The following is a 12,482-nucleotide window of genomic DNA, read 5'->3' on the forward strand; positions in this document are numbered from 1 at the left end:
AATGAATACTTAGAATTCATTTGGCTGATGGAAATTTAAAAACACTGTTTGCTAGATGGTCATAGTGAATACCAGCAGCCCATTCTCCAACATGCATAGCTGGAGCAAATATAAAGATACACACACACACACACACACACACACACTCATTTATCTCCCATTACTGTGGGGAGAAATGGGTGCATTTCTAGCTCTTTCCATCTGTTTTCTGGCTTCAAATCGGTAGGAGCAACGGCTCTGAGGCACAGCGTTGCCATGCAAGCAAGTTAATCAGCCCACTGAAAAGGCATGCTGACCCACTTTCAGGTGCCAGCTCTCATTGACTCTTTGTTGAGTTTGAGACTCCTTCAGGTTTTTGCTGTTTTACTCCTCTGATTTCCCATTTCAAAAGAAAGAGGCGTTCTTTCCTTTCCCCTACTCGCTTCTTATTCATTTTTCACGGGAAAAGGCAGTTCTCCCGCATCCTGTGTTACAGTGTAATCCTAAACGTGTTTTCCCAGAAGTGTCCCACAGTGTTCTATAGAATCCCTAGGAAAGTGCAACCAAGAGTAATCATGTCTACTCAGAAGTAAGTCCTATTGAATTCAATGGGGCTTACTCCAAGGCAGGTGGGGCTAGGATTGCAGCTTATATCAGTTTTAGAAGCTTGCTTCCTTAATTTCTCAAATAAGCCTTGGTAAGAACATGTCATGGAAGAAATAGGTTTCAGCCATCAAGAGAATGATGGTACATTTCTACAAGAAACTCAGTCTGATCAGAGTAATTCCTTCTATGAAAAACAGGCATTTAATTGTTATTCTTGGCTGTAGTTGAGGACAATAGTGAAATATTACACTAAATATCGCCATGTGTAATAGTAAAGTACTGATCCATTCTTGCCAACAGCAGTGTGCAATTCTCCCCCCTCTCACATCAAATTCAAAGTTGGATATTGTTATTTAATCTAAATCATTTGCTTTTCCTTGATCCAAAACTAACAAGAGGTTTAGAGAGAGCTACAGTTTTATTGGAACCATTGCTCAGCTTTCATTGCCAAACTAATTTACTTAAAACTATTCTTTTTATTTGGGTTAAAGTTGATTCCTCAATTCCACAGCGATGGGGGCCATTTTAGTTCCCCCCCCCTTTCCAAATCCAACATGAGGCTAAAGAACAATTTTGTTAGGTCACATTCTATTCCTGGTATCCCTTCATCTATGGCATTAATCAGGCGGTGGGGTGTGTGTGTGTGTGTGTGTGTGTGTGTGTGTGAACCCCACCCTAAAATATGGTTGACATATACCAGATGGCTCCCAATAGCAGCTTAAAATAAAAGATACAGAATTACTGCAACTGCATATGAATATTGCAATGTTTCACATACAGTATATACATATTGACAAATACTGTAAAATACAATAGATTTCATAAATTACTGCCACTATGGCAGAAAACATGACAAATACAGCATTCTAGATATTAGCATGTATGAGCACATACAGAAAACGAAATGTGATGCTATATTCATGCAAAGAATTTGGTTGATTCCTGACAACCTATTCATTCATTCTGATACGTCTGTACAAAGTTTGTTTGGTTAGACAACATCAGCTGTTTTTTGAAAATTCTTTCTGATTTGTTTGTGGGGTATATGATGTTGTGTTAAGCAATTGTTATCTCACTCTTTACAGTGCATTTTCCAGTCAATTCCCTTCTTACAAAAGGTCTGATTGGGTCTTTTGGGGGGGGGTGTTCAAGAACACTAAATCAACTTTGTGCAATCTGAATCTGCCAGCATGTGAATGAATCCCACATGAAAACAGTGCCTCAATATCCCACATAATATGGCACAGTGTACTTTCCTCCAGCCCTGCCATTTTATATACCTTTGTGCTTATGATACCGAGCCAAGATAGGGCACAGATGAAAAAATATGCCCAGAGAAAAGTAGCCTAGCCGGCAAGTCTTGCCTGATGACATACATCTGGGGTGGGGAACCTCAGTCCTGGGGACTAAATGTGGCCCTCATGGCCTCTCTATCCAGCCCCCAGGACTTTCCCCTGGCCATGTCCCTAGGTCATTCAACCAATTGGCCATGCTTTGCACTTTCCTGGCTTGTTTTTAACGGGCTGGAATGTGTCCGGAAATGCCTGCTGCTTGCCTGCATAGAGCACGTTTTCATGGCTGGACTGTAGCCCACCAGGAAAAGGTAAGAGTCCCATCTGTTGCTCCACCCCCGTTTTTTGGCTCTGATTTCACCCACCACTTGCATGCAGCCCATTTTAGTTTTTTGTTTTCAGGAACCAAAAGTGAAAGGGTCATATTTCCTTCTTAAGCATATGCCTTTTTGTTATTCATAAATTAAATATTCATGCAAGTTGCATAAAAGAAATATCATATAAGCTTAGATATATTGTATCAGCAAATATTTTCCCCAGGACTACCATTAAAAACTTTCTGCAAATGTGGTCAATGATGTCATTTATTGTTTTGGCACAGTGGTGGCATACAGCTAATAGTTTACACCTTGAAGTTTGTTGGTGCACTTGAACTTGGAACTATGTGTTGGTTAGCTTCCTTTGTACTAGAGATGGGGAACTTGTGGCTGCCAATTCCTGTCAATTGCGCATGGTGGCTAGGGCTGAGGGCATTTTTGCCTCCAAAATCAACCTATATTAACTGTTCCAATCAGGTTTCCTTTAACTTGCATAAGGCATGGATACATGATACAAGTGGCTGGTAAAGCCACAAGGAGGCAGACTTCCCAAATGTTTTGACCTCATAGTCTTGTTTATTTTATTAATCAAAATAGAATAGCTCTAACTGGCCTGCAAAGTGTATGAGATTTTTCTCTTTTGAAAGGTAGGGGTGAAAGGGGGTTTGCAATGATGAATAGGAAGGGAATACTCACCCTTGTAACCAGCCCCGTTGGTTTTCCAGTCATTAGCAATCAGATGCCCTGCCCGTGAAGTCCTTACAATGATATGCTGTATATCTCTCCAGGTCAGTAGTCGACTAGGGAAAGACAGTGAACAGTCATTTTACAACAAAAAAATAAGAAAAGCCAAAGGAGGAGAGGGAGGCGGAGAGAGTGACACAAAGCAAAGAACAGAAACCTTTCTCAAAGTATTCAAGCCAATATACAGTGTTAAAAGACTACAATATATTTCAATCTTCATAATTTTCATAATTTTTTTTTACAAGCATGAAGTGGTTCATAGTTACAGGAAGAACATCTTTCTTTCTTTCTTTCTTTCTTTCTTTCTTTCTTTCTTTCTATCATCTATCTATCTATATCATCTATCAGTGGTTCCTAAACTACTTTCCCCATCACCCACTTGCTGATGTCTTGGAGGACAACTTAATGATCTCTCCATCCCCTGACCAGAGAGCGATGCCAGTATCACACTGCTGATGTGGATCCTGCAGAAAATCCCACAATGGGGCATTCTGGGGACAGAGAGGAGTAGGAGCTATGTCGGCCTCACTGCCACCACATGGCAGTGTTCCAGGCTGGTGCAAGATTTGCCTGCAACCTGACCTTTGCTCCCATCTAAAGTGAATAGCGTGGCTCCAGAAGCTTCTGGCTTCATTAAACCCTGCTGGGTAGAGGCTGAAATTCACATTGCACTGTAAATCTCTTTTTTTAAAAACTGTAATAGAAGAAAATAATTGTCTTTTATTAATTTAAACAATTTACAAAATGCTTAACTCTGTAGTGTCTAAATGGTAAGAATACTTATCTGTCCAAGAGCACTGAAATAATAGGCAATTTATGGTTGCTTTCAGGTATAACTGTGGTTTCTGTTAGCAATGGAATTGTGAGCAACTACTGCTAGTCTTGCTGCTGTTTTCCTATGCTGAGTCTGCTAATACATTTGAATTAGCAGCAATCAGTACAGTTCATGTCCAGGTGATGCTTTACTTTCATGTTAGTACATCAATGTGTCGATCACCCACAAAAAAGACAAAAAAGAAAATGAAAATGAAAAGAAAAGCCAGTCTCTGGAAGCATCTGAGCAGTAAATAGAAATGAAATAATAATATGGATGAGATTAAGTTGTCAGGCAAAATAACCATCCAATTCCCACAGATAATCCAAAAGGTTTCTTTGTCCAGCTCAATTTTGAACAGAACCCATATTCTTCCTACAAAAGAATGAACCTATAGCACTGGAACAAATGCAGCTGTTGGACACTTTAAAATAAAACACAGAAAGATTTTCTACTATGCTTCATATGCAATTCCTCAAATATTTTTTAATAATAATGGTAATATTATATGCATTCCAATCCTACAGCTAAACAATAAAATGTACCATAGAAGATTCAAATAATGCTTGATTTCACAAATATGGAAATTAAACAAAATAAAAGTAGGAAATGAAAGCTCAAGTACTCATCATTGCCTGCCAAATTTCTATCTATAACTGCTTGACTATTTGTTGATGCATAAATGCTCTCATGTTCCCACTAATACAAATAAAAGTGGCTTGGAAACATTCCCCAAATCATCCAACTTTCAAAAAGGTGAACTGTGAATATTCTGGTGTAAAACTAGGACTTCCCTAGGCAACAAAAGGACATTGATTCCATCAGTTCTTCTACACTCATTGATGGGGAAATCAAACGCTCTGCCATAACAGTTCAGCTTTAGATTGGAGATGTATAAATATCAGCTCTGTATGACAAACCCTTCTTGGCCTATGAGAAATATATATAGCAAGTAAACTATTAAAAGAACAATTCTGTACATGTCTACCCAAAAGTAAATTCCACTGAGTTTAATGGGATTTACTTTCAGGTAAATCAGGACTACAATCTGAACAACTGTGAGAGAAAATGGGGGAAGGAATCGTCTCAGAGGATAGTTTTACACACAGTGCTAAAAATGTATTTTATTTTCAAGTGTGTTGTGTCTGAATATTGTTAGTTAGAAGAAGACTACCAAGTATAATATTCAAGAGGCTTAGCTTCACCTCTTGCATTACAATTTATTTTGCTTTCAAATTTGATACAGAGAATTTGTTCTGATCAGGGCCGGGACAATACATTTTGGCACCCAAGACAAACCACAAAATGGCACCCCCCTTATTCGCAAAGGAAGAAGGGGTGAGTACAGATCTTCATCAGGAGCACAGGGGGGGTGGAGGAATAAAGATCTATGTGGGATCTGCTGGGATCTGCTGCCCCAATGGATCCTGCCATCCAAGGCAGTCACCTTGCCTAGTCTCAGAGGTGAGCCAGCCCTGGTTCTGATCATAAACAGCAATCTTCAAGAGAGATCTCACATTGCTATATGTTTTACATCTCCCCTGGTTTTATTGAAAATGAATGTGTTGCAATCTATTCTCCATGCCCAAGGTTTGAGTTAGTTTTGGAACTTGAAAAAAAATAATGATGTTCTGAATATACACACCACATTTCCTTCAAGAGAAATATCGCATTGCTTTTTCTTTTATAGCATATTAATACTGATTATTGACATTAAATGGTGATATTTAATTCTGATAAAAGTATGCAGTCATCACACCATGGTGTATGTTAAAGCTTTCTAGATTTCCTTGAATGAATGGATGAAGGTCCAGGCATGGGTTCAGACTGGAAACAGAATGAGGCCATTAATATGCATACTAAGTTTATGATGGGATGCGGGTGGCGCTGTGGTCTAAACCACTGAGCCTAGGGCTTGCCGATCAGAAGGTCGGTGGTTCGAATCCCTGCAACGGGGTGAGCTCCCATTGCTCGGTCCCAGCTCCTGCCAACCTAGCAGTTCGAAAGCACGTCAAAGTGCAAGTAGATAAATAGGTACCGCTCCAGCGGGAAGGTTAAACGGCGGTTCCGTGAGCTGCTCTGGTTCGCCAGAAGCGGCTTAGTCATGTTGGCCACATGACCTGGAAGCTGTACGCCGGCTCCCTTGGCCAGTAACACGAGATGAGTGCCGCAATCCCAGAGTCGGACACGACTGGACCTAATGGTCAGGGGTCCCTTTACCTTTACCTTAAGTTTATGATGTTAATAATCTCCAAGGGAGATGTTGCAATAGAATACATAGGAGATATCACTTATTGCTTTATATATTTAAAATTATCTTTGGTTGTTGCAAACTAGCAACAAAAATGCCAAAAATTAAAGCATAGGCCTCACTTTGACCAACAATGTTTATGTGTTCAAATGTAAGATTTTAATAATATATTTTCTCTCTTATGTGGTATTAAACCCAATCCAAACAATAATTTCCCTAGTGAATGCTCTTATTAAATATACCTGCAGTGTGCCCAACACAAGGGGAGAAAATACACTTATGGTAATGAGCTGGTTTGTGATCAAAGGTCCCCCCCCCCCACTTTCCCTTTGACCAAAAAAAATAAATCAAGAAATGAAAAACAAATCAACACTCCTGATTGCATAACGTAGCTTCTCAATTGTATATGTGGCAATAAATCTGAACAAACATAATATGTGCAAATTCACGAACATTTTAAAATATAGTATTCCAATGACCATAGCTGCAAAAAGGCATGGATTAAAAAAACTCTGAGCAAGACCACCCTGAAACAAATCTCACTAATCCAACATAGATTGCATTTGGCAGTACAAAGCACAGAACACAGACATATAACTTTTCCTTTTGGTGAAAGTACAAGAGAGAGTCATATCTTTCAAAAATCTCCACTGTGGTGGCCATTCTGTTTTGGTCCTTATTTTAGAACTTCTGTGCACAGCCAGGCTCCTCTAGCTTCTCCAGGGTTCCCCTTGTCACAGTGTGTACCTGAGTTGTTGTTAAGTCTTGCTGTCACTAGAGGACACTGTGGCGCCTACTGATTTCCTGCATACTCAACCATCATGTTTCAAATTACTGTACCTAATATTAATTAACAAATATATTTTGATTAATTTCTCCAATGTTAACTACTTACTTACTATTTGAATTACTAGATATGCAACTTATTTTTTCTTAATTTAAATAACTATATTTCACCCGACATTTGAAGTGGGCATGAGCAGCATATGAACTGAGGACCTAACTGTGCTGTGACTAATTCCCCCCCCCCAAAAGGGGGGGGGGGTTCTGGCAGGTTTGCAAATTCAAGCATTTACTTTTTTGCTGCTCTTCTTTTGAGAGTCTCCTGGATCAATCCTTCTCACTAGCTACAGCTACTATGGCCATTCTTGGACTGGAATAGCTTGGCCAGGGAGATTCATGCATTTGTAACTTCAAGAGTTGATTATCGCAATGTGCTCCATGTGGGGCTACCCTTGCGCCTGGTCGGGAAGCTCCAGCTAGTGCAAAATGCTGCAGTTGAACAGTTGGCGGGGACAGACAACCACCAGAACATAACACCAGTGATAAAAAAAATTCTACTGGCTACCCCTATGTTGTCAGACCAGGTTCAAGGTTCTTGTATTCATTTAGTTTGTAATATATTGGGCTGTTTCAAATGCAGAACTAAATTAGAGTTTTTAGCATCATAGGAATGAGCCTCAGGCTCATGTACTCCCCCTGTCTCATTTAGCACAGTCACAAGGAGGAGAATGGAAGAAGAGGCTTCTACTTTTAAATTTGGGATTACATCCAAGTTACACCCAAACTGGGAAAACTGAGGTCAGTCGAAACTATTGTTTGTTAACAATCAGGATCATAACAACCAGGTTCATTATCCTGTGTTCTGATGTAAAGGTGGACTCTAATTAGTTGAAACACCTCTTGCACTGGAGCACTGGGTGTAGGGAATAAGAATCATAGAACCATAGACTTGGAAGTAATCCCAAGGGTCATCTAGTCCACCCCCCTGTAATACTGGAATCTCAACTAGAACATACATGACTGATGGCCATCCAACCTCTGCTTAGAAACCTCCAAGGAAGGAGAGTCCACCACCTACTGAGGGAGACCGTTCCACAGTCAAACAGAAAGATTTTCTGAATGTTTAGTCAGAATCTCCTTTCTTGTAACTTGAAGCCTCTGGTTCAAGTCCTACCCTCCAGAGCAGGAAAAAACCAGACATCTTCCATGTGACAGCCCTTGAGATATTGAAAGATGGCTATCATATCTCCTCCTGATTAAAGTAGGTAGGTGTTACCTTACTTCCTCTCTTCCTATCCTGGGCTGCAGGTTCCTCTTTACATCATTTTATCCTGTTATCACCACCAGGTTGGGCATCACTTTGCTTTCGAGTGAAGACCAGAGGCAAAATAGGTGTTGAGTAGTTCCACCTTCTCTTTGTCACCAAATAGCCACCGTCTCCACACAATGGACCTACCACTTAAAGATGACTTTCTTATCTTCTCTCTGTCTCCTCTTCTAGACAATGACAGTTCTCTTTCTCAAGCTCTGGGAGGAAGACCCTACATCGCCTACAGACAGCCACCCAATCTCAAACAGCTCCTCACCCACAATAATACTACAACAGGACTCAACATGGACACTGGTACCAGAGCCTGCAATAAACCCAGATGCCAACTTTGCTGCCACATAAACCCGGACAACACCATTACTGGTCCCAACAACATCAAACACACCATCTCAGGACTATTTAATTGCTCATCTTCCAACATTGTGTATGCAATCAAATGCCAACAGTGCCCTTCAGCTCTCTATATTGGACAAACAGGCCAAACCCTACGCCAAAGGATAAATGGACATAAATCTGATATCAGGAATCACAAGACAGAGAAACCAGTAGGAGAACACTTCAATCTCCCAGGACATTCTATAAAAGATCTCAAAGTAGCTGTCTTAATACAAAGAAATTTCAGAAATAGACTGGAAAGAGAAGTGGCTGAATTACAACTAATCACCAAACTTAAAACCACGGAGAAACCTGGTCTGAACAAAGACATTGGATTCTTATCTCATTATACATAACAAAGCTATCTTTAGCCATCTCACCACTTGCCTTTCCCTGCAAGACTAATTACAGCCGTTAAGAGTCGTCAACAGGTTTTCCACACCTATCAGCTGATCACCCATTCCCACCACCCTTCTGAGCAATACCCCTCCCCACTCCCTCACTATATTTAAGGATCTGGTGACTTCTGTTTCAGTGTATCTGAAGAAGTGTGCATGCACACGAAAGCTCATACCAGGAACAAACTCAGTTGGTCTCTAAGGTGCTACTAGAAAGAATTTCCGATTTTGTTTTTTCCTCTTTTCCAGGCTAAACATACCCAACTCCCTCAACCATTCCTCATAAAGCTTGGTTTCCAGACCCTTGATCATCTTAGTTGTCCTCCTCTGCACATGTTCCAGCTTGTCAATATGCTTCTTAAATTGTGGTACCCAAAATTGGACACAGTATTCCAGGTTTGCCTGAACATGGCAGAATAGAGTAGTACTACAGTGGTACCTTGGTTTACAACCATAATCCCTTCTGGAGGTCCAGTTGTAAACCAAAACAGGTTGTAACCCAAGGCATGCTTTCGCCAACAGGGCCTCCCCCCCAAAAAAAGGGGTTGTAATCCAAAAAAAAGAGGGCCACACACTTTGACATGGTTGCAATCCAAAATGGTTGTAAACCAAGGTACCACTGTATTGCTTCCATTTGATCTGGACACTATTGCTGATGCAGCCAAGAATAGAAGTAGCCCTTTTTGCAGCTGCATCACACTGTTGTCTCATGTTAAGCCTAGGGTCCACCAAGACCCCTAGATCCGTAAGCCAGGTGCCCCCCATCCTATATTTGTGCATCTGGTTCTTCCTGCCTAAGTGCAGAACCTCACATTTGTTCCTATTGAAATTCATTTTGTTAGCTTGTGCCCAGTTCTCCAATCTGTTAAGGACATATTGAATTATGATTCTGCCTTCTATGGCATTAGCTGCCTCTCCCAGTTTGGTGTCACCTGCAAATTTGATGAGTATCCCCTCAATTCCTTCATGCAAGTCGTTTAAAAGACGTTGAACAACAACAGGCCCAGGAAAGAACCCTGTGGCTCCCTACTTGTCACTTTTTCTCCAAGATGACGAGGAACTCCTTGGGTTCGGTCGGTCAACCAGCTACAAATCCACCTAACAGGTACCTCATTCAACCCACATTTTACCAGTTTCTCCACAAGAATATCATGGGGGACTTTGATAAAAGCTTTACTGAAATCAAGATACCCTACATCCACAGCATTTCCCTGATCCAGAAAAAAGGAATTAATGAACTTCACTTTGATTAAATTTGCAGGCTAAGTATATGGACTCTCAGAACGTAACTCTGCACAGAAGTCACTGCCCAGCATATATGGAGCATTGGGCAAACCCAAAGTACCGAAGCTACTCCTGGCCCTGGGTTACATTTTCACCGAAGAAAAGGGATCTGTTAATTTCAAACACAGATGTACAGTGTTGTTTGCCAATGCTGTTTCCCTTCTATGTGTGAGCCTCAGGACTACTGGCCCTTTAACACCACCACTACTCAGACGTGATTTTCAGAGTTGCTTCACGTGTTGCTTTTTCTGACTCAGAATTATGTGGTATGTGCAGGGATAGGGAAGCCCCCTTTAAAGGTATGTAGAAAAAAGTAGATGCAGGGTTTTTGTTCAGTTCTGGCATCTTTTTTCTAGAAAAATAGCACTTTTTCCTAGAAAGATGCAAAATATATCAAAGTTGCATCCTTTCAGAGACATAAACTCATTAATCTTAATTGATTCAGCACTCATTTAACTTCCCAAGAGATAGTTGCTAACCTCTTGTTAAGCCTCTTGAAGGCTGAAAAAAATTGTATTAGCAAGACTAATACTCAATACTGATAGATAACTGGCCACATTTCAAAAACCAAACTATATTTTTACCAGAAAAGAGTCCCCAAATGGCTCATTAACATTTGCTTACTGTTTTGGATTGTACACCCCAGAATGTTTAGTATTAATAAAAATGAGCAAGGGGTGTGTGGGGCTGAAATATGGACCCATCAGCCAAAAAACAAATGGCAAATCTTCCTCACATGATACTCACAAGGAGTTGCCCTCACTCTTCAGAATGTCCCCAAAGGATTTATAAAGGTAGTAAATTTGAGAAGTTGGAAGTGGAAAATATATATAATTAGCTCACTTCTGTTCTAAACAATGTCTGGAGAAAGTGTGCACAGTCCCTACCTTACTGGAGTACATGGCTGATTGCCTTTAACATTTACTATTCATTTGCATAATGTGGCATACGTCTGCTGTGCTACTTTACATAAAATTTTCATGCTTTGTTTTATTAAGTGTTTTAATTTTGTAATTTCATTTTTTTATGTGTAAACCCGATTGTGTTTGATTTTATCATAAAAAGGAAGAATATAAATGACGAAGTCCTTCAAGTAATCTGGTTCAAAACAATAAAGGGATTTAAAAGCTAAAACCAGAACTTGAAATTGAGCCCCAAACCTCATTGCAACTGTAAGTAGTGCAACTGTTTCAGTAATGGCACCATATGGTCCAAACTCATTATTTGCATCAATAACATTTCTGTACCAGTTGAAATTTCCAAACTTGTCTTTAAAATTAGCTCCACATGGAGCACATTGCAGTAGTCTAGACACACTAGTCCATGACGAATTGAGGCCAAATCACCTGTCTCTAGATAGTGCTGCAGCTAGCGTATCAGTCTAAACCTGTAAAAGGTGCTCCCTTTGCCCCCCCCAACATTTAAGGAATTGTGTCTAACACTTGCAACTGCAAAACGATGCCTTGGACCAAAAGGGGTTCGTGAACTGAGGTCTCAGGATGTATACACAACAGAAAATATCCTCAGATCTCAATTTTCACCTTCAAAGGATTCTTTTGCATGGTGAAATGGAGTGGGGGGAGAGAATTTTTGTTCTCTTTTGAAAGAATTGGGGGGGAGGAATGGGTAATTTCTTTCAAAGGAAAGGAAGGGGGCAGAACAATAAGGAGTTCTTTGCTTTCACCCTATCCTCTGAATTATTCATAGGTCCCTATTTATGCAAACTTAATAGGCTCAGTTACTTGACCAAAGGGCTCAATTACTTGGGAATAGCAACAACAACCAGTTCATCTTGTTTAGAGGGTCACACATTCAGACTAGAGACAGTGTATTAAATGGGCAGGTTCAAAAATGAATCCTTAAACTGCTGGTGTCATCTCCTAAGGAGAGATGTTTTTGTACAAGCATGTCAGCAGCAGAATATGAAGGTGCACGTGATTTTAAGAGGGCTGGGATAAGCAGACTATATTTCCAAATGCCACAATGGAAAAACAACAGAGCAGAATATTAAAAGTGGGGGAGCTATTCAGTCAAATCTAACAATGAATGTTTTTTGCTAGTTAGCATGTGAAGCGGTTAAGACCATAGAGCTCTATTGCTAATAGGCTGACTCAGACCATAGAAACATCATTGGTAGAAAAGGCTCTATGTGATAATATTTCCCCTCCTCTTCAGGGAGGAAAGAAGCGGCAAAAAAGTATTTCCTGTTCCTCCCCCCCCCCCACTCTCCCCAGCCAGCCATGAAGGCGGATGTGCCTCCAATTGCTCAGTCCAGCATCAGGCACATGCCTGAAGCTGTTTTTGCTGCA

At 40.5% G+C, this 12,482-nt stretch overlaps 1 protein-coding gene across 2 annotated transcripts in view; it reads right to left on the reverse strand.

Annotated features, from left to right (window-relative positions):
- Positions 1–12,482, reverse strand: part of PCSK5 (proprotein convertase subtilisin/kexin type 5) — a 213,173-nt gene that overhangs the window by 78,184 nt on the left and 122,507 nt on the right. For both annotated transcript variants that reach the window (XM_033164114.1, XM_033164112.1), the window contains exon 10: positions 2,891–2,994. In XM_033164114.1, coding sequence (XP_033020005.1) covers positions 2,891–2,994 — 104 coding nt within the window. The remainder of the gene's footprint in view (positions 1–2,890; positions 2,995–12,482) is intronic.

The sequence above is a fragment of the Lacerta agilis genome, chromosome 11 (genome assembly GCF_009819535.1).
Source record: "Lacerta agilis isolate rLacAgi1 chromosome 11, rLacAgi1.pri, whole genome shotgun sequence".
NCBI classification, from domain to species: domain Eukaryota; kingdom Metazoa; phylum Chordata; class Lepidosauria; order Squamata; family Lacertidae; genus Lacerta; species Lacerta agilis.